Source organism: Pleurodeles waltl, chromosome 6, assembly GCF_031143425.1.
Source record: "Pleurodeles waltl isolate 20211129_DDA chromosome 6, aPleWal1.hap1.20221129, whole genome shotgun sequence".
NCBI lineage: Eukaryota > Metazoa > Chordata > Amphibia > Caudata > Salamandridae > Pleurodeles > Pleurodeles waltl.
Window position 1 is genome coordinate 972,409,974 of NC_090445.1, and position 23,316 is coordinate 972,433,289.

At 43.7% G+C, this 23,316-nt stretch overlaps 1 protein-coding gene across 6 annotated transcripts in view; it reads right to left on the reverse strand.

Moving 5' to 3' along the window:
• MYOF (myoferlin) overlaps window positions 1-23,316 on the reverse strand; it is a 686,313-nt gene that overhangs the window by 125,681 nt on the left and 537,316 nt on the right. For all 6 annotated transcript variants that reach the window (XM_069239822.1, XM_069239820.1, XM_069239821.1 and 3 more), the window contains 2 exons: window positions 11,301-11,399; window positions 10,651-10,776 (listed from right to left, as the gene is read on the reverse strand). In XM_069239822.1, the coding sequence (XP_069095923.1) occupies window positions 10,651-10,776; window positions 11,301-11,399 (225 nt within the window). The remainder of the gene's footprint in view (window positions 1-10,650; window positions 10,777-11,300; window positions 11,400-23,316) is intronic.

The window sequence follows — 23,316 nt, forward strand, 5'->3', positions numbered from 1 at the left end:
CCACCCTAGCGAGAGCAATATTTGGATCCGTTTCCCTGCCCATTTCAGTGCAGGAAGGGAAACAGATCAAAAGTCTGCTCCCAGATGGTGGGAGCATTTTCAGAGCTCCCACCTGCTGGGAGCAGACTGTTTTTGCTCCTGCTTGGCGACAGTTTGAAAATGCTCCCACCATGCAAGGGCCTCTGTGTGCGCCTCTGCAGGCAGGGAAACCGCTATGTCCCAGGTTGGGCTCCTTGGAACACAGCATATGAGCTGACCCTGGGGAAGAGGTCCCAGGGGCCATTAATAACTCAGGGAGAGAAACTGTGCTGCCCCCTTCCCCATTTTGTGAAATTTCAGCCCCAGGGAGGGGTTCTTCACAACACCTCTGCCCATATAAATTAATTTTGGCCCCAGGAGTGGGTTACCTAGGGCTTTTGGAGCCTTGGTGAGGATGGCCACATAGGCCCCCATGTAAACTAATTTCAGCCCCTGAGTTGGGCTCCTCAGGGCATAAGCTTAATAAATGCAGCCCGGCCGCCATGTTTTCTGTATTTTTAATTCTGTGGGAGTCACACAGGAGTCCAGCAGGGTTGTGGCATTTGTTGCAGTTTTTTCCCTCTGGGTCCCCCATGTGGCTTAGGGGCTCAGGGTACCCCTACCCTGCTCTCACATACTAATTTTCTTTTTTTTATTTACTTCAGGACAGGGGGACTAAGTACCCAAGTCCTGTAATGGAAGTCAGCAACATTTTTCTCATGTTGCAGGCAGCCAATGGGCGCACTCAATCATGCGAGAGTCTGACTCCTGGGGGTGAAACATTGTCCAAGGGAAGTAAAGCTCCTGGGGCCAATCAGAACACTCCATATTTAAACTGGACCCTTACAAGAGTCTCTTGAGAGTTGTGGACCCAACCATCCAGATATACAAATATTCTGAACCCTTAATTTATCAAAAACTACTGAACGGATTTACACCAAATGACAAAAAAAGCACAATCTGTGGACCAAGATCTAGCTTCCTGCCAAATTTGGTGTAATTCCATTCAGCAGTTTTTTTCTGTACCCTGCCTAAAGAAGTCTAAGAAAAATCCATGAGGATTTTGCATTTTGTTTGGCCCTCGATTGACAGATCACCCCAAAATTTTCAGTGCACAAACTAGTCAAAAAGTAGAATCTTCTTAGAAAGTTTAATGAAGATCCTTCAAACTGTGCCAAAGTTGTCAGAAATACAAAAAGAACATCATACAAGGTTGAGCAAAAGCATGACTTAAAATCTCTTGAAAATGAGAAATTTCATGGAGGATGCTGCACCATCTCTGTTATTGTTGGTGGTAATATGTTGCAGAGAGACTCTCCTCTAAAGTTTAAAGATTCAAGTTATAGACCCCTCCTTAGCCCATCGTCTGCTGTTGCATCTGCCATGTTCAATGATATTTCATGCCTCCTATTATTCTACTTATGACACACTGTTAGATAAGGATGCCTCAACTCAAGTGTGATGAGGCACCTTAGAAACTTTGTATATAAAAGGAAAATACTGCACTGTACACAGTTATGTTCATTTCATGTCAAAGACTGCATTGTAAAAAGATTATAGTTCTGGTAGAAGAGATGTCTGTATGTTACACAACATGTTCAGGCATGCTCCAATTTACTTTCAAGTATTAAAAAGGGGATAAGTAGTGTGTGTGTAGAGATTTTACTACAGAAAGCGGTACCCATTACTGATACAAAAGAAGAGGTCACTTCCAGTCTGGTACAGTTCAGTTCTGTTAGTTCATGTGTATCGCGCTGTCTGGGGTGTGAGGTGCAAGGGTGTGGCTTGATCCCAAAGGGTGTGAACAATGGAGACAGCGGCCTACGTTACTCTCTGTGTCCCGTCAGTCATGGAAAGTGAAGGTTAACAGCTGAAATCAGTTCCAGGACAGCAATTCTGGTTCACAGTATGCGGCTCGAATGACTCTGAATATAGTATGGTTACTACAATATTGGGAGGAAACTCGTATATAGAAAACAACAAGATGCCACCCAGAGCCCAAAGCTGTAGTTCACTGTACCAGGCAAATAATGTCCATAATAAAAGATCCCAACATTATCATTAAGGAGGCGGATAAGGGATGGAACATTGTAATTATGAATAGAAGGGATTACATCTCAGAGATTGATAGGCAACAGTTTGACACAACATCCTACATGAGGCTGGATGGTGACCCCCTTAAGAACATCACTTGTTTAATGGAAGAGAAATTTAAAGGGTGGAGGGATCTTTGTCTTATTTCCGGTCTGGAATTTAGATATCTTTTCAATCCACGACCGGTAGCCCCTTGTTTATATGTTTGTAGGAAGCTGGCCTGGCATATGGTGGGTACCTAAGGTACGTACACCTTATACCAGGTCCATGTATCCCCTATTAGTGTAGTGTAGGAAGAATCTAGAATCCAGGCTCACTAGAGAAAGCTGTGGACGAGCAGAAATAGGCATAGAAAAGGTTAGGAAACAGTGCAAATAGTAATAAACAATAGTGATCCTAGGGGGAGCACAAACCATGTACTAAAAAATGGAATTTGAACAAGGTACACCCACCTAGATAAGTAAAATGTGTAGAGAGCAGCTGGGGGTATTAGAAAACCACAAAGGTAAGTAACACAGTACCCTCAGTAACCATGAATGCAGGAGTAAAACACTAGATTTTTCCCAAGCCATCTAAAAGGAGGAAAAGAAGAAAAAGAAGACACCCAGAGCGGACTGCAAGAAAACCAGTGGTGGATTCCTGAAGAAAGAAGACCTGTGGTGGATTCCTGAAGAAAGAAGACCTGTGGAGAGAGGGGACCAAGTCCAGAAGGTACAACAAAGTTCAGTGGGGGCATGAGCCCCTACCCACCACACTGATAATGCAGGAGTTGGTCAATGGTGAACAACAGGTCAGCACTGCAGCCCAGCAGCCTGATAAGAGTTCCTACTGGATGCAGAAGGTGTCCCATGCTGGACGGAAGATTGCAGGCGGGTGTCGGTGCAGGAATTCTACCAACAAGCCCTGGCAAAGGAAAAGAGGTGCTGCCAGAGACCATCGAGGCCCCGGAGGACTCAACCCACGAGTGGGAGTCAGAGGGCATCCTCAGCGAGTCAACGGGAGTGGAGGCAGCACCCACAGGACAAGGATACCGAAGGCAAGAAGGAGCCCATGCTGCAACACAAAATAGGATCCCATGCTGCAGGAGAACCACGCAGGAGGCTAGGATTTGCAGGAAGGAGTGCTGGGGACTGAAGCTGCACATCGCCTGAAGATCCCTTGAAGGAGACGTAAACAAGCCTTGGCAGCTGCTAGAGAAGTGGTGCACAGGGGTACTGTCCTGCGAGTGAAGGCAATAGCTTACCTCCACCAAAGTTGGGCAGCTGTCAGAGAGGACCAAGAGGACGACTCTGGACCACCACCAGTGATGCAGGATCCATGCAGCTCAGCAGGAGAGGGGATCCACGCAGCCGGTCGTCACTTCTTGTAGGTGCCTGCGGTAGCAGGGAGTGACTCCTTCACTCCAAGGGAGATTCCTTCTTCTTGTGCAGGCTGAAAAGTTGCAGTCTCCTGAGGATGCACGGCGAGGGAACTGCTGCATAGCTGGCAGGAACTCTGGATACAATGTTGCAGAAGAGTCTTCCTCATGGATTTGAAGCTTGTCGGTTCCTGGAGGGCCCAGTCACAGTTCTGGTGGCCAGAAGTCGAAGTGGAGGTTGCAGATGAGTCCTGCTGGAATCTTGCAAGCCGAATCTTTGGACCCACCCCAGAGGAAGACCCTAAATACCTCTGAAAGGGGGACTGGTCACCTAACCAGGTTAGCACTTATCAGGAGGGGGCTCTGACATCACCTGCCTGGCCTGGCCACTCAGATGCTCCCAGAGTTCCCTGCCAACCTTAGAAACAAGATGGCAGAACCCAGGGACCCTCTGGAGGAGCTCTGACACCACCCCTGGAGTGATAATGGACAGGGGTGTGATCACTCCCCTTTCCATTGTCCAGTTTCATGCCAGAGCAGGGACTGGTGGTACCTGAACGGTGTGGACAGGTTTCTGCATGGAGGGCACCAAATGTGCTCTTCAAATCAAAACCAGTGGTTTGGGGAGGCTACCCCTTCCAAGCCAGTCACACCCATTTCCAAAGGGAGAGGGTGTAACACCCATCTCCCAAAGGAAATCTTTTTCTGCATTCCTGGGCTTGAGCAGATCAAGCAGCAGGAAGGCAGAAACCTGTCTGAGGGGTGGCAGCAGCTGGGGCTGCCCGGAAATCCCTGGAAGACTGGTGGTAGCAATGCTGGGGGTCCTATACGAGCCCACAGAGTGCATGGAATCATACAACCAATACTTGCAAAAGTACTGGGGTATGATTCTGACATGTTTGATACCAAACATGCCTAGGTTCGGAGCTACCATTCTGTAGCTGGACATAGGTAATGACCTATGTCCAGTACACGCATAAAATGGCATCCCCACACTTACATAGTCGAGGAAAATGAAGCTGGAGTTTGTGGGGGCATCTCTGCTAGTGCAGGAGTGCCCTCACACACAGGTACTTGCACCCTGCTCTCTGGGATAGGAGGACCTGCCATAGGGGTGACTTACATTGACCTGGTGTACTGACCTGTAGTGAAAACGGGGGCATGCACCGGTTTCATGCAGGCTGCAATGGCAGGCCTGCAGAACACTTTGGATGGGCTCCCTATGGGTGGCAGAATAACTGCTGCAGCGAATAAGGGTCCCCTGGAACCCCAATGCCCTGGGTATCTAGGTATATATTAGGGACTTACATGGGGGAACAGTACGCCAATTGTGGGAAGAAAAAGGTACAATTTAGAGGAGAGCACAAAACTACTGGGGTCCTTGTTAGCAGTAACCCAGTACAACAGTCAAAAACAGTCAAACACACTGACAACAGGCAGAAAATAGAGGTAACCATGTGTAGTGAAATGTGTGTTTTGACCACTGACTTTGTGTTGCACCACTTTGCACCTGGATTAGCTGTCCAGTGTTCACCAGTTACAGACTACATTTTGAATTCAGTTTAGCCTCAGATTCATTCTGCTTATTGAATTTATCGTAGCATTAGATACTGCCATCTTAAAGCTGCTCGTAATTTTCCACGTTGTAAATTGTGCATTCTGTCTTGTTTTTGTGCTCTTTCTCATCGAAGAGCTAGGATATATTATCACCGAAGAGCTAGTACATAATATGGAGGAGTTAGTCAGTCAGCATGATAAGGATGTACTAGACTGATGTTTATGGTACAGCAGGGAATGGCTTAGTCTTGGGAGAGGCACCTTGGGAAACTGGCCAGTTCCAACCTGTTTCTTTCAACCCTGACCTAAACTTGCCAGCATGTTTGAATTGCAAAATGAGGTTTTTTTTTCCAGAAAGCTCCTTTTGTTTTTTTAAGATATAAAAAGACCCAGTGCGACAGTGAGGGTGAGTGGCCTTAATCAGGATTCTGGATGTCGGATGCCTGATATCTTTCCCGTGAAGGTAGAGATCTCTTTCTCTTTCGCAGTCGAACAGGGTCATCGTCTTGCTGGCATGAGAAAGATGAAGAACCTGGCAGGCCCTACTGTGATGCATTTTTACTTCATTATTTGCTTTGCATTATAATATAAATACATATATTTGCTGTGTATATTGCAGTGGAGAATCATTTTGGTATATTTTCCTTTCATTGCTGTGACTATTTTTAAACGTGCTTTCAACATGCTAATCTCCTTTTAGGAACCTCGTGGTGAAATAATAAATGTCTTCTTTGAACTAAGAAGTGCATTCCAGAGATTTTTGTCAGCTCGGTCATTAGTGGAAAGCAAAACACCATGCCAAGAAAGAGGGTACTTTCTTACAATATTCTTCCGAAAATCCGCAAACCAGGACAGTTTCCTCCTGGTCGACCTATTATTTCAGGTATTGGTTCCCCTACAGAATGGTTGGGGCATGATGAAAGGAGACAGAGGAAACATATGAGTAAGGCCTTTAAGGAACCTACAAACAATAGGAGATTTAAACAAAGAGGGCTGATCAGGTAATAGTAAAACCAGAGATTGAAGACAAACAACCTTTGAGAGTGCCCATTGTAGAGCCCTTCTGGGCCAGTGAAAGTATAAACAGAAGAACCTCAGAAAGGGGGTCAACAGACTGGTCTGTGCACCGTGCCACAAATTTCTTCCAACAACAGGTGTAAACTGTTTTGGTGGAGGGACGCCTGGCTGCCAAGATTACATTACAGACTTTGGGCGTAAGGTCGAAAGCTGTCAACTGTCACTGCTCATTCTCCACCCAAGAAGGCAGTGACTGGACAGGTTCAGGTGGAGAACCCTCCCCTGCTGCTGCAACAGAAGATCCTCCCGAAGGGGAAGTCTGATCAGAGAATCGATGTCCATGCTCAATAGCTCGGGATACCAGATCTATGGGCCTAGTCCAGAGCCACAAGTATTACTTGGGTTTAGTCGTTCTTGAGAACTCTGGGCAGAAGTGGTATGGGTAGAAAGGCATACAGGATGCCTGAGTTCCACTCAAGATGAAAAGCGTTGCAGAGTGATTTCCACCTTGCAAACTCCAAAGTGCAATACTGCTGACATTGTGCATTCTCTGCAGAGGCGAACAGATCTAATCAAGGCTTTCCCCACTGCTGATGACCTTGTGTCACCACTAGATGTAGATGCCATTGATGATCAACTAAACACTGATGTCTGAGTTTTCCCGCTCTGATGTTCAGACAGCCAGATGTTGAACCACCATTGAAATGCCCTGTTGTTCCAGGGATGTCCAGTGGCGCAAAGGCTCTTGACAAAGGGTACATGATCCCACTCCTTCCTGCTTGTTGCAGTACCACATGACAGTGTGTTGTCTGTGAACACTTGCACTACCTTCCCCTTGAGAGAGCCAAGAAATGCTTTCAGTGCTAGCCTGATCGCCCAGAGCTCCAAAAAGTTTATGTGGAGTCTAGACTCTGCCGGAGACCAGAAGCCTCTGATCTCCACCTCTCCCCGATGGTCGCCACTCTCAGGAGAGACGCATCGGTCACTACTGTTAGATCTGGTTGAGAAAGGGAGAGGGATCGGCCTCTGGGCCTTTCACAGTTCGTTAACCACCACTGCAGACCTCGTGCAATTCCCTCCGAGATCTGTACCCTGTCGGAAAGATTCACCTGATGCTGCACTCACTAAAACTTCAGGACCCACTGCAGAGCCCGCATATGCCATCTTGCACGTGTCACCAGCAGGATGCAGGAGGCTAGGAGGCCCAGCAGCCTCACTCATTCTCACCGAAATCCAGGATAGAGGCTGAAACATTGGTATCATAGCCTGAATATCCTGGACCAGAACAGCTCTGATGAAAGGGAGCATCTGAGATGGAGTCAGGTGTGACTTCAGCATGTTTATAGTGAACCCCAGCGAACACAGGAGGTCCGCCGTAGTCTGGAGGTGGGAGATGACAACCTGGGGCTAGCCCGCCTTCACCAGCCAGTTTTTGAGATAGGGGAAGACTGAACCCCTCTGACCTGCGCAGATGAGCTGCAACCACCGCTATCACCTTAATGAACACCGAGGGGCGAAGGTAAGGCCAAAGGGCAGCACAGTGAACTGAAAGTGCTTGTGGCCCACCGTGAACTGCAAGTAACGTGTGGGAAGACAGGACAGGGATGTGGAAATAAGCACCCTGCAAGTCCAACGCTATCATCGACTCTCCTGGGTCCAGGGCAGATAAAACCTGAGCCAGAGTGAGCATTTTGAACTTCTCCTTTTTGAGGAAGAGATTGAGGGACCAAAGATCGAGGATAGGACGGAGGTCCTTGTACTTTTTGGGCACCAGAAAGTAGCTGGAAAAACAACCACAACCTACTTCTGGCACAGGGACCCTCTCAATTGCTCTCTTGGGCAAGAGAGCCATAACCTCCTTGTGGAAAAGCACCAAGTGATCCTCTGTCATCCGATCGTAGGATGGTGCCATGGATGGAGGAGTAGTCTCGAAGGGAGGGGAGTAGCCTCTTTGAACAATCTACAAAGCCCACCTAACATAATGGACTGCCAGTGGAGCAAGAGATGGCAGATTCTGCTTCCGACTGGCCCCCGGTGGGGAATCATCAGACTAGGAAGGTTTGGAGGCAAGTGCAGGGGGTGGCAGACTGGCCAGACTGCTGGCTCCCTGATCTATGAGAACGGTGGATCCCATGTCCTTGGCCATGCAGAGGCTAGACAGCATGCCCAGCATGGTGGCTGGAGGGAAACGGATGTAGCTGGGCACCCCTTCCGTAGCCATGAAATGTGCGAAAAGCAGACTGAGGGACGAGGGGCCACTCCAAGGCACAAGGACCTGGCTGTAGCATGAAAATCCTTGAAGTGCTCGAGCGCTGAGTTTGCTTTCTCTCCGAAGGGATGGGTGCCATCAAAGGGCATGTCCATAGGATTGGCTTAGACATCCACTGAAGAGCCAGATGTCTAGAACTAGGTGTGGTGCCTAAGGGCAGCTGTTGATGAAACTGCTCTGCCCAGTGAGTCAGTCATGCCCAGTCCACATCAGATCGTGAACTTTGCTGCGTCTTTCCCATCAACAACTGCTTGGGAAAATACAGCCCAGACTTCCTCCGGTACCTGTGGCAGTACTTGCACAACCATATCCCACATCATATGGGAGTAACGACCCAAAACGCATGTGGTGTTCCTGGACCCCAATGCCAGGCTGGCAGAAAAAAACATCTTCTTCACAAGTGAGTCCAACCTCTTGGAGTCCCTAACCAGAGATGCGGGAGGGAACGTGCCCTGGGAAGTGGAGACTTCAATAACCAAGCTCTCTGGGATGGGGTGTTGCATTAGGAAACCTGGGTCACCCGGTGCAGGTGCGGGAGCCCCTGGGCTGGGTTTGGACCAGGTACCCAGCAGGACATCAGTAAAGGCTTCATTAATGGGCAATAGGGGTTCAGAGGATGATGCACCTCTGACAGGTCAGTCCTGAATGCCACCGAAGGCAGTTTGAGGCCCAGGACCTCGGCTGCTCTCCACACAACCATCGATTAGGATGCTCCCTCCTCCATAGCCACGGTAGTGGAAGAAAGCATGCCAGTGTCTGGGGAAGCATCCAGACACTGGCTTTCCCCAGGTCCGTAACCCAGTCCATAGTGTCTTGGAACTGGTATTCCAAAGGGTCCAGTGACCCCTCCCATTCCTCATCTGTACCCCAACCCATAGGAAAAAGGGTTGTGATAAACCATAGGGGGCAAGGCTCTGTCGGCATCTTGAGATGTCGATCTGATTCCATGTCGGAGTCGGCAATGAGGATGGGTGTTAAACCACCTGGGGGCACGAGCCACACCAGGATCAGCATCGGGGAAGGTCGAGGTGGTACGATGGATGCAGGTTCGGATAAAGGAACAGATCCATAGGTGCACCCCCTCCCCCTGGATCCAAGCCTGAAGCTGCCCTTCTGACCTCACGGGGCCCAAAGACCCCCCCAAGGGAGTCAGACTACCCAAAAATGAGGCACATGGCCTCATAAAACTGAGTTGGGCAGGTGTCATCCCAGCTCCTCAAAACTCAGGGAGGCAGAAAGCTGACCCAGACTCAGGCTCTGCAGATGGAGGCCTAGAGTGACGACACTCCAGCTCCCTTGCCTTGTCGGACGATGGACAAGGAAAAGTCAAACTTCTTCTTGTACCTCAACTTACCTGATCATCCTGAGGACTTGGAGTGGGATGACGACGAGGGTGGGGCTCTGCGACCAATCCCCGGACCTTCCTTTAGTCCGAGATCAAACCTACGAGGAGTAGAGTGCTGGGCTGCCTGGAGCTTAGGCACTGCTACCCCTTAAAGCTTTCAGATTCATACCCTGGTACTCAGAGAAAAACTTCAGGTCATTGTCGCGCTCCAGACACTAAAGGCAAATGAGGTGCAGATCTGTTAGACATCACCCGATGACAGGATCCATAGGGCTTGAACCCAGTCTTATGAAAAGACATCCTCAACGCAACAGAAGTGTAGACACTCAAAAATCTTCAACAAAAAAACTTGAAAAAGACCAGTCAAAAAATGACTTAGGGGTAGGTCTTTCTTCGGATCAGTGCTGACTGGTGCAGAAAGAAAAAAACTGATATCAGTGTGCGGGTGTGGTGTCTATATAGGACCTGTGACGTATTTTCCAGCGTGGATGACGCTGGCAACAGATGCAGAACCGATCGATGGCACCTAACGATGCGCAGGGGTACTACACGAGAAAAATCTCTGGATCCAGACACCTGGGAAATTCTGAGGTAAGGAAACTGCAACTAGATGTCTCTATCAGATACAAATAATACACATGGAAATTAAATCCTTTAAATATAATGCTTTCAGTGAAGTGACTGGGAAGCACTTCCATTTAAAAAAGTGAGAAGAATGAACACGGGCAAAGTAATGAATTCAACAGGATCTACCAAAGCTTCAAAAACAGATGTATGCTGGTCAACCATAGCAGTTCAAAACAGTTTGCTAATATGGCTTAAACAACTTTGAGATCAGAGGGCAATTTGTATCACATGGGACGAAACAGATAGCAACAGGATTAATTTTTGCTTAATTCTTTAAAATAACTCCCTTTCCTTCCCACCTCCATTCACTTTTTTTGTTTAAAAAATGCTTTAGACATCTATTTTGAGTATATAAACGGTACTTACCTTAAACTCTCCCACAACGGAAGGGTCCTCACTTTCATCAGATTTGCCTCTAAAAAGTTTGAAGGTATCACAGAAGTCAGTCAGTCCATCAAAATCTGGGACATTCTCCAGCTCAGTGTCATACACCTGCAAACAAATTGTAGATTACCACCCAGTGCCTCCACAATTAACCCACATGTATCACTGCGAGTCACACAGGCATGACAGTTCCTCTGCACAGCTACTACTACATATATAGGACATCAATTATGGCGTCACTCTGAATATAGAAATACCTTAATCAAAAACTGAGACTGTTTGAGTGGTAGTTATTACAGTAAAGTTGACCTTGATGCAAGTCATCAAATTAACCCTGTTGAGGAAGAAATTAATCAGTGACGCCAAAGGATACCGTTTCTTACAATTATCACAAACCCCATAAAGCTAATTTGTATTCCAGACCCACTACTCATGAAATAACTAGTAAATTTAAAAGTTAGCAAACTCTAGGTCCTCTATGTAGTTTAAGTGATAATCTAGAACAGGCTGAATGGGAACAATCAAAACCAGTGAGAAAATGGCACAAACTCCAATTTGTGCTCTTTTGGCCTCCTTACCTATAACCTACTTAACCCACTTTTCATGATGGGTTTCGCTCTTCTAAATATTACCTTTATTGTGTCGTATCCTTTCTGAAGATACTGTCCACATTTCTCATGGTCCCCAGTTGAAGCATAATATTTACTCCACCAGTCAACAACTTCTTCTTCCTACAACAAAGTACACACATCTTAGCACAGCACAATGGAAATGAAACAATTCATATGGAAAGAATGATGGAGTAGGAAAAGTGAAACCAGCAATTCATCTCAACAGATACACTGAAATGTGGACAATAACCTGCTAGTGGGCTTTCCAACTGTATACTACCTTTTTAAAAAATGCATATAAAAGAACATTCAAACATTCCAGTGTCATTAAAAACAATGGAGAGACAGCAAGCTCCAACTAATGTTATAATCCTGCTGCCTGAACTTTCGTAGGTTCATTCTCGTTGCTGCTGCTAAATGCAGGCATTCAGTGCCAGTAGCCGTGGGGCAAGATGCTGAAGGGGTGCTTTACATCCCTTCTGACGTCCATTATTGACGGGCAGATTTCCACTCGGTGTCTTCAATCTCCTGCTGTCATAAACTAGCAGTTTAAGCTGCAGCAATTTATGCCGCAAGTTGTAGGTTCAAACTCAAGTCACTCTAACTGACCGAGGAACCATGTGAGGGAGCAGAGGACACTCTTGAGGCTTCTAGGACTGGCTAAGTTGATTCCCATCAATTTCCTGTAGCTTCTGGTGTGATGTACAGAAAGTGTGAGCTGAACCAGCACACACCAGTGCCTAAACCTCAAACTCTGTGTGCCACAGCTAGTGCTGTGGGAGTGGTGAATTAAACCATGCTCACAGGAGGGGCTCGCCACAAGCATAGTAAAAAAAAAAAAATAGTCAGTCAACTTTTGCTATCACAGAGCTAACTGCCCTTCTTAATTAGGGGTCCTCATCTTTGTCTCAGGACCCCCAACGTTTGTGGTAGGAAATGATATCATGATAGTGACCGGTATCTGATTACTAATGCTATTACAGCATTGTGGCGATTTCTTTTTATTACAATGCTGTCTCAGAATTCATTCTCTTTTGTACAAACTATCCAATCTTTATTAAAACATGCTGTTGAATCTGGCAGTCATCTACAAATGCAGAGTATCAGTAGACAGATCACTCTGAGGCCAATGTATTCAAGATAATTGTAAAATAATAAAGTGAGTTTTCATATTTGACAGCATCATGTTAAAGTAAGATGTTATTTACATAATAATTTTATGTGGTCATTTCAGGGTGCACACTACAGGCAGTTTATCTTCTAGTTAAAGACTAAAAGACCAACAAACTAAAATCTAGAGGCCAGGTAACCGATTGTGTCAGTGGACACAATTTCACTGAGGTGCTGCATTCAGCACCGTATTACATCTTGTAAGAATATGGTAATTTGTTTGATTTATCTTTGCTGCACTGTGGTGTTTTTCAACAGCAGCAATCAACTATTTTGTACCTGCCACACACGGGGAGTCAATAAACCACTCCAAGGTGGCCACAGGTGTCTGTATCACAATGCTTTTCAGTGTAAAACATTAGTCTATTGTGAAATTATTTCCTTTCAGAGTTTATTGAAAGATGTGCCAAGCAAATTGCTTACAATAGCAAAATCCAATGTATAACGTGTTAAAAATATACAATACTTATGGGTTAGTCAAGTGGCATTTGACCCAACTCAAAGGCGTTCTGGGACACAGTAATCAGTTCAATGGCCTAACATGCCTTAGGCAGCCAACTCTTGCTCTTGCAAGACCTTCAGAGTGCACAGGTGGCATTGACCATAGGACCTGGCAGTGCTTAATTTGTAAATAAAAAGGTGCTCATAGCCCTCCTCTTAAACACGGAGCTGCTGCATTTAAATGTGCGAACACAGAATAATGAGGCAGCGTAATCCTGAAGCCATCTTGGGCCTCTTCAATCCATTTACAGCCACTCCCTGCCCCTTCAACTCACTCTTGCAGCTTTCTGCTTTCTCCCATTGTGCCGCTTTTTCGTTTTTCTCTTCCTCCGTCTTTCCCACGCGTGTCTTTTGCTTGCAGTTAATGCTTGAGGCAGAAAAATAAGCGCCGGCCCTCAAAAATAAGTGCCTGTGCTCTGTACCGGAAGCAACAAGCACAGATTAAGCACTGGAACCTGGCATATGGCTAGGCTCTCCAAAACATCAGCCGTATGCAGGAGAGGTTTGATTGAAGGGCCTGGCTTTTGCTGTGCAGAATGCAAAAACATTTTTTTAAAGATGTTTAAGTGTTTGCGGATTTCAGAATTAGGTGCAGGTCTCCCAGAGAAACCTAACCAGGGATCACGATCCTAGCCTAAGCTTAACAGCCTGATGCCACCGACAAAGGGCAAACTTCACAAACCTGTGCAGGGAACTCCAAACCGAGGCCCACGGGTCCCACAATATGTCAATGTGCAAACCCAGTGGGATTTGAATTGTTTTTCAAAATGTTTGAATAAACAGAGCTCTACAAACCAGGTTCATGGAGCTCCATGAAGTAATGATTCAAATCTCTTAAATTTAGCCTATTTCTGCCCAAACCAAGACAAATGTAAATGCTAATTTCTTTAAAACTACCAAACTGATATACATTAAACCAAGCCAAGGCAAGTTGAGTAATGTTCTCCCTTCATGCCAAATATGGTTTAATTCCATTCAATCACTTTTTTCTGGGGAGAACCAAAGAATCCTATGGGAATTAAAATGGGAAATGGCATTTTTAGATCCCCCTCTTGTTTGGCTCCCACTTGATACATTTGCACACTACTCTCCATGAAGAGCCCAATGTTGATTTAATTCTTTTTTTAGAATTTTAATTCAGATTTGCCAAAATACGCCAACATCAGTAAGAAAACAAAAAGTGGCTTTAATGGAAAGTCCAACCTGACCATAAATAAACAGTGAGTTTATATAGTTAAAAAAAACTATATTTACCTCGGTCTCTCTACTTATCTCTCTTCTTCTATGTCAAAAAGAGACAGCTGTACTCCGGTGCATATAACAGAAAATTTATTTTATATCGAAATAGAAAAATAATCACAAAACAAATGAGTGGGAGCATAAAACGTGGCTAACGCGTTTTGTCAAGCCTTCTACTGGACTGCATTGCATGCCCAGCTAGTTTGCTTATTTAAAAAAAAAAAAAAAAAGCCTTTTCTTGCTTTTTATCACTTCTTGTGACAAGACTGCCACCATTCAGTTTGCAATTGATAAAAATAGTCACCATTTTCTGGTGCAGTCATTCAGTTTACAATACATAGACAACAATACTAACTGGCAGCACTCACAAAGAATAAAGCATTTTGTCGCCATCATTTTCTTTTGTGTTTTCAATAATTCATCAACTGTATTTTTTTTTTTAAATCGAAGAACTAGCACAATATTTTAACAATTCATTAAGTGTTGCCATCATTTCAGATAACCTTTTCAAAAACATTATTGCTAAAAACATGTACAGTAGCTGGTTACCAGTTCTAGCCCTGATTTTACAACAATCGGGAACCTTCTTGGCATGTATATAATATAAAAAGCCAAGACAATGAGATACTCATTCAATCTTGACATGTGCAATCCCATCTCCCAGGTACCTGAATTATTAGTTTATCGATATACTGCCAAAGTCTATTAATAAAAATGACGTGTACAATTATTAAAGTTTTCTCTTGAAGCTTGTTTGTTATAATTTATTAGGAAACAAGGTCTAAAATATAATATTCAAATACTATATATATATATATATATAATCTATAAAGGCAATCCACCAGATGCTATGATTATACGTTCCTTTTCTTTATGAAAGTATGCATAATTTAAAAATAATCCAGAGTGATTAACTGCCTGTTCAAAGTATTAATTGAAAAGACGCTCATAATCTGTTATTAAAGCCAGATTTCAAGTACAACATACTCGATTCATTTTTCAGAGTTCCATTCAAAATCATCTTCAATATCCTGTATCAACAGGACAAATGGATTCTTCACAGTGTTCACCCTCAATTATTTAATATCATGCTGTTGGAATTCTAATTTAATGTGACATGTGCGTCAATATTTATCATCGTCGTTCATCCATTCAAAATGGAATATATATGGATTCTTCTACTGCCAGGTCTCTGAACTATCCAATTCTCAACATGCGGTTATATCCTATTCACAAAAGTGGCAAGCACAGCATATATAGAAGTCCATCATTTCGCAGTTTAGATTCACAATCACCATCATATTGTTGGGAGCCATAGCTCAAAGTGCATGTGTTTCATTATCAATATTTAACCTCAATTCATAGTACATTCTGTCACGTGCAAAGATACTATCCCTTTCAGTGCCTCTGAACTATTCAGTGGCCAACCTGGTAATGTATTTTCCCAAATGTAGCATGTGCACAATGTTAGTGATTTTATTTTATTCAGTAATATAAAATGAACTCTATTCTGATCCAGGATGTCCAGATCTTGATATAGCACGTTAACTTTCATAGAAGAAAAATGTTATGCAGCACAGTTGTGACCCCATGGATATTCCATGCTTATTAGTGGAATCAATGTAGATTCTTGTTTTCTTAGCTCAGGTTCTTGGTTTCCACCTTTGGCGTGCAATGGAACATGCTTTATTCATAATACTTTATTTCCCACAAGTCTTGATTATGTTTATCCCCGAAGTGTTTAGATAATAAATAACATCTATTATACTTTTGTATGGCTCTCATATGTTGCAATATTCTTACTTAACTCTTTTTGCTGCGCTACTTATATATTTTGTATTGCAGCTACATTCTAAGACATTCAGTTTTGTGTGTTATTCTTTCCTTAATATATAGTGGTTTACCTTCAAACATTGAATAGCCTTTTTTGTTTTAATGATAAGCATAAGCTTTACATGACCCACATTTCCAAAATGATTCCGGATAAGCATACAGTCAATGTCTTGGTTGTATGGTCAGTTTAGAAATTGTCTTACTAAACCTTTCCCAAAGATGCAGTTTTCTTATATACCATACTCTCTTGATGTCCTACATACTCTAAGGTTTGCATTATAGTATTACACAGTCCAGTTCATCATTACAGTTCTCCTTATCTCTTGATGTGCCTAATTAAACTATGATTATTCTACACTGCAAGTCATTCTTTCTTTTTCTTGTGCCAAAATTGTTGTCACAGAACACAGCAACCCCAATGATATATGGGGTATGTGGGAAGGAGAGAGATTTAAAAGAGCAACTGTTCATGCTCTCCCTACTACAAACTTGAACACCAAAGAACGTATGTGCCCTTTTCCGAACAGCCCTAACTCTTGGTTATGCCACCATGCCTTATGAGGGCTTCCTCTATTGCGGGTGGATACTCTATTCTGGCGTTCTACCAACAGAATTCAATAGGCATTTCCTAAAAAAGCTGGGATGGCCTCACAAACCCCCGGATGTCATGCTTCTTCATCGGCCTTCCTGCACTCGCCAAAGCATACTCTGATGGTGGGTGGGCCCTCATTGTACAACTGAGGGAGAAGTTAGGGAATTCTAGGGAAAAAGGGGACAGGAAACAGCGTCCAATTAAAAATCTCTATAACCGGCCAATTAACAATTAAACTTTATTGCTAATACTTATTAGGACATATGAGGTTAGATTAAGCTGCTGTTCATGACCTGAACAGGACATGAGCAGCATAATCTAGCCTCATGTGTCCTATTAATTATTTTAATCATCCCTTCATCGCCTCCTAATAAAGTTTAATTGTTACTTGGCAGATGAGGGGTGTGTAAGGCCATCAGGGAACTATAACTCATGCCCCTGCCATGTACGGTTTTCTCATCAATAATTTCATTGGAAATGTTGCAGTGATATCAATGATGTCATCAAGGATGTCATGAGTGTTGTAATATGTGGGGTAATTAGCAGTACATGGCGAGTCCACTGGTTATAGTTACCTTGGGCACGATTTATAGTTATTTGAGATAACTATCACTGGCAAATTTCAGAGTTTAAAACGTAACATTGTTCCTGAACAGTTCACCTAACTATAGTGTTACTTTAACCTTTGTTTTTTTTCAGCGAATTTCTAGGATATTTTTTAACTAAATAATATTTTATTACCACATGTAAAGTCAAAACCCACAGTGCATGGCCTTTGGCTGTGCGTGGTAGGGGGTTGGGCACAGGGCCTGGACTGTGACCAGGCACTCCAGCAAACCCCTTGTAGTAGCCAATCTCACACTGCTCACAGCCTTTGGAAATGCGCTGCAGAGAGGTTGGCTATAGGCCAGGCCCGGCAGACAACACCCGCAGGCAGCCAAGTCCCCCCCACCCCATATATAAGGCAGATCTCTCATCTTTCCCCAGAATGTACTGATAATTTTAATCAAATGAATATTTCCATTATGACTTAAAAAAATGTAATAAAGTGTTTTTGAACCACATATCTGTGACTTTCTTTTTTTAAACAGTTTTTATTATTACATTTAGGGGGGTAAATAATGTGAAAATAAATAGCCAGATATATATTATTTTTTGTTTAAGAAAAAAATAATATAGGTATCTTTGCACTACCTTTTAACATTTTGCCCCCCATAAAATGCATAGGTAAAAATAACCACACCAAGGCCTTATATTTTATGTGATACATTTGCTATCAACTACATATAAAATACAACCAGCCCCTAGGTGGCAATGCAATCCCAGCTGCAGAGCAAAAGCTCCTGGAGAAAGTTAAAAAAAAAAAATATATATATATATAGTAATTTCTCCTAGGGCCATGGCTTCAATGACCCACAAGATTTATGATTTTTTTCTAGTGTTGCTGGGGGGCTGCAGAAATCCTGACAGCCCCCCACAATATGATAAAATAGGTAATGTCCCTGCCCATTCTAGGGAAATCACCAAAAACAAAATATGTAAATAGCCCTCCAAGGGCATTATGGGGTGCTTCTAAAAGGATCAGTGAATAATAAATGAGCTCTGGTCGCTCATTTAATATTCACTTTTTTTGTCTTTTAATATTCTTTATGAGTGTCCAAGTCCCACCGGAGACAGCTAGACATCTAATGTCTTTGTTTTTCAAGGAGCTGCCGATTCCCTGCTCCCACAGGAGCCTGTATAAAGTTTCATATATATGCATGCCCCGGTGTCCACCTGGGACATACCACAGCTTTAACCACATTGAGGGATATGGGGTGTGGGAGGCGCAGGGCTCCTGTAGCCCCACAAGCTTCCTGCTCCTGCAGGAGCCGGCATGTTTTTTTTTTTTACGTGGCATGCTAGGTGTCCATCCAGGCATGCCAAAACTAGTTTTTCCTTTTTTTAGTTTTGTTTAAAAACAAGGTGCCCTGGTTCCCACCCAGGGCACCCCATGGCTAATCCCATGCTAGGGATTGCAGGGGGCGGCCCAGGTGCCCGGCAGCCCTGCCGGCTCTCCTGTTTGCACTTATAGTGGGTGCAGCGGTAGCCGGCATTGGTCCAACCCAGCAGGATCAGCTTACTTTTGCTACAGCGGAGTGAGAGCAATTCAGAGCATTTACCTGCTCGTGAGTGTGGGAAATGCTTTGTACTGCTGCCCCGTAGGATATCAAAAAGTTTGTGTCCTAGGGGTTAGGAACTTTAGGACACTGTCACTGAGCAGACCCCAGGGATGGGGTCCTTGGGGCCATAGAATGCTCAGGGAAAAGGGCCACATCCTCCCTTTAATTGAATGATGACCCCAGGAGAGTGTCACTGTGGCCTCTACTGGCCAGAGGAGGGGGGGGCCACATGGCCTCCCATCCGCTTAAGTTATCCACACAGGAGGAAGGGATTCTTGGGGCCTCCTAGAGGCTCAGGGAGGGAGCCTGTGTGCCCCCCCCCTCTAAAACATACCCTATCCCAACCCCAGCCCACCAGGGGGTCTATTAATAGAAATGGGCGGGAACCTGTGCGGTTTAAATTTTTTTTTTCTTTACCATGGATTTGTGCATCTTCCATGAATTTGAGATGAAACTTGAAAGAAAACAATACAAACGTTGTAGCCCTAGGTGGGGTCCCTCTGGGTATCCCTACCCTGCCCCCGTGTTTTTATGTTTAACTTTTTTTTTGGACTCATGACTGAGTCCTAAGATAGCTTTCCACCACTCCCTGGTGGAGGTTGGTGGCAGTCAATCAGATCTCAGCTTGAGACATGTCGGGATCCACAGGGCTCTACGTCCATAGATATACAAAGTATTTTAGCATTATTTGCTCAAAAACTATTGAACCAATACACCAAAGGAAAAAAACACTCTTTCTGGACCAAGCTCTAGCTTTCTGCCAAATTTGGTGAAAATCCAATAAGCTGTTTAAGCTGTAGCCGTCTGTAAAATTCCTATGGGAAAACAAATGAGAAAAGGACATTTTGGGACCCACTTTTTTTTTCAGCCCCCACTCGATGGATCATATGCAAAACAGGGCAAGGAAGAGCACTTTTTTTAGGTTTAGACAGTGACAGAGTTATTTTCAACACAAAAATACATTTCCAATGGAAACATCCAAACTATAACTACCCAGTGGCAACATATATATATATATATATATATATATATATATATATATATATATGGAAAATGTCACTTACCCAGTGTACATCTGTTCGTGGCATTAGTCGCTGCAGATTCACATGCTGTGCACAGTCCGCCATCTGGTGTTGGGCTCGGAGTGTTACAAGTTGTTTTTCTTCGAAGAAGTCTTTTCGAGTCACGAGACCGAGGGACTCCTCCCATTTCGACTCCATTGCGCATGGGCGTCGACTCCATCTTAGATTGTTTTCCCCGCAGAGGGTGAGGTAGGAGTTGTGTATGCTAGTAATAGTGCCCATGCAATGGAGTGAATACGTATGTACATAATGAAGTTTAAAGTACTATATTTACAAATGTACAAATGTTCAAGATCTACTTCTAAACGGCTACAGGCTGCCGGGGAGGCGGGTAGGCGCATGTGAATCTGCAGCGACTAATGCCACGAACAGATGTACACTGGGTAAGTGACATTTTCCGTTCGATGGCATGTGTAGCTGCAGATACACATGCTGTGCATAGACTAGTAAGCAGTTATCTCCCCAAAAGCGGTGGTTCAGCCTGTAGGAGTTGAAGTTGTTTGAAATAATGTTCTTAGTACAGCTTGACCTACTGTGGCCTGTTGTGCAGTTAACACATCCACACAGTAGTGCTTGGTAAATGTATGAGGCGTAGACCATGTTGCTGCCTTACATATTTCGTTCATTGGAATATTTCCTAGAAAGGCCATGGTAGCACCTTTCTTTCTGGTTGAGTGTGCCTTTGGTGTAATAGGCAGCTCTCTCTTTGCTTTAATATAGAAGGTTTGAATGCACTTAACTATCCATCTAGCAATGCCTTGTTTAGAAATTGGATTTCCTGTATGAGGTTTTTGAAAAGCAATACATAGTTGTTTTGTTTTCCGAATTAGTTTTGTTCTGTCAATGTAGTACATTAGCGCTCTTTTGATGTCTAATGTATGTAGTGCTCTTTCAGCTATAGAATCTGGCTGTGGGAAGAACACTGGTAATTCTACCGTTTGATTCAAGTGGAACGGTGAGATTACCTTTTGTAAAAATTTTGGATTTGTTCGTAGGACTATTTTATTTTTGTGTATTTGAATAAATGGTTCTTGTATGGTAAAAGCTTGAATTTCACTCACTCTTCCTAGAGATATGATGGCAATTAAAAACGTAACTTTCCATGTTAAGTATTGCATTTCACAAGAATGCATGGGTTCAAATGGTGGACCCATGAGTCGTGTTAAGACAATGTTGAGGTTCCATGAAGGTACGGGTGGTGTTCTTGGTGGTCTAATTCTCTTTAGGCCTTCCATAAACGCTTTTAAGACTGGTATTCTAAATAATGAAGTTGCAGGTAAGCTGATATTGCGGTAAGATGTATCTTTATGGAAGAGAAAGCTAGATTTGACTTTTGTAAATGTAGTAAATATCCTACTATATCTTTTGGAGATGCGTGTAATGGCTGGATTTGATTATTATGGCAGTAATAAACAAATCTTTTCCACTTATTTGCATAGCAGTGTCTAGTGGTAGGTTTCCTAGCTTGTCTTATGACCTCCATACATTCTTGTGTGAGGTCTAAGTGTCCGAATTCTAGGATTTCAGGAGCCAAATTGCTAGATTCAGAGATGCTGGATTTGGATGTCTGATCTGTTGTTTGTGTTGTGTTAACAGATCTGGTCTGTTGGGTAGTTTGACATGAGGTACTACTGAAAGGTCTAGTAGTGTTGTGTACCAAGGTTGCCTCGCCCATGTTGGTGCTATTAGTATGAGTTTGAGTTTGTTTTGACTCAACCTGTTTACTAGATATGGAAGGAGCGGGAGAGGGGGGAAAAGCGTACGCAAATATCCCAGACCAGTTCATCCATAGAGCATTGCCTTGGGATTGATCCTGTGGGTACCTGGATGCGAAGTTTTGGCATTTTGAGTTTTCCTTTGTTGCAAATAGATCTATTTGAGGTGTTCTCCAAATTTGAAAGTAAGTGTTTAGTATTTGGGGGTGAATCTCCCATTCGTGGATTTGTTGGTGATCCCGAGAGAGATTGTCTGCTAACTGGTTTTGAATCCCTGGAATAAATTGTGCTATTAGGCGAATGTGGTTGTGAATCGCCCAATGCCATATTTTTTGTGTAAGGAGACACAACTGTGTCGAGTGCGTCCCTCCTTGTTTGTTTAAGTAATACATTGTTGTCATGTTGTCTGTTTTGACCAGAATGTATTTGTGGGTTATTATGGGCTGAAATGCTTTCAGCGCTAGAAATACCGCTAACAGTTCTAAGTGATTTATGTGAAACTGTCTTTGATGTATGTCCCATTGTCCTTGGATGCTGTGTTGATTGAGGTGTGCTCCCCACCCCGTCATGGAAGCATCTGTCGTTATGACGTATCGTGGCACTGGGTCTTGGAAAGACCGCCTTTGGTTTAAATTTATACTGTTCCACCTTAGAAGCGAGATGTATGTTTGGCGGTCTATCAACACCAGATCTAGAAGCTGACCCTGTGCTTGTGACCATTGTGATGCTAGGCACTGTTGTAAGGGCCGCATGTGCAACCTTGCGTTTGGGACAATGGCTATGCATGAAGACATCATGCCTAGCAGTTTCATTACCATTTTGACTTGTATCCTTTGTTTTGGATACATGGCCTGTATTACATTGTGAAATGTTTGAACCCTTTGTGGACTTGGAGTGGCAATCCCTTTTGCTGTGTTGATTGTCACTCCTAAGTATTGCTGTGTTTGACACGGCATAAGGTGTGACTTTGCGTAGTTGATCGAGAAACCTAGTTTGTGGAGGATTTGTATGACATATTTTGTGTGCTGTGAACACTGTCTTAGCGTGTTGGTTTTGATTAACCAGTCGTGTAAGTACGGGAACACATGTATTTGCTGCCTTCTGATATGTGCAGCTACTACTGCCAGGCATTTTGTAAAAACTCTTGGCGCAGTTGTTATTCGAATGGCAACACTTTGAATTGGTAATGTATTCCTTGGAATACGAACCTTAGGTATTTTTTGTGTGAAGGATGTATTGGTATATGGAAATACGCATCCTTTAGGTCTAGTGTTGTCATGTAGTCTTGTTGTTTGAGCAGTGGGATTACGTCTTGTAATGTAACCATGTGAAAGTGGTCTGATTTGATGTAGGTATTTAGTGTTCTGAGATCTAGTATTGGTCTCAGACTGCCGTCCTTTTTGGGTATTAGAAAGTACAGTGAGTAAACTCCTGTGTTTATCTGTAGTTTTGGTACTAATTCTATTGCTTCTTTTTGTAGCAATGCTTGAACTTCCAGTCCTAGAAGGTCTATATGTTTTGACATACTGTGTGTTTTCGGTGGGACGTTTGGAGGGAATTTGAGAAATTCTATGCAATAACCATGCTGGATAATTGCTAAGACCCAAGTGTCTGTTGTTATTTCCTCCCAATGTTTGTATAATTGGCTTAGTCTCCCCCCCACAGGTGTTATGTGATGGGGTTGTGTGACTTGTAAGTCACTGTTTATTTTGAGGAGTTTTGGGGCTTTGGAACTTTCCCCTA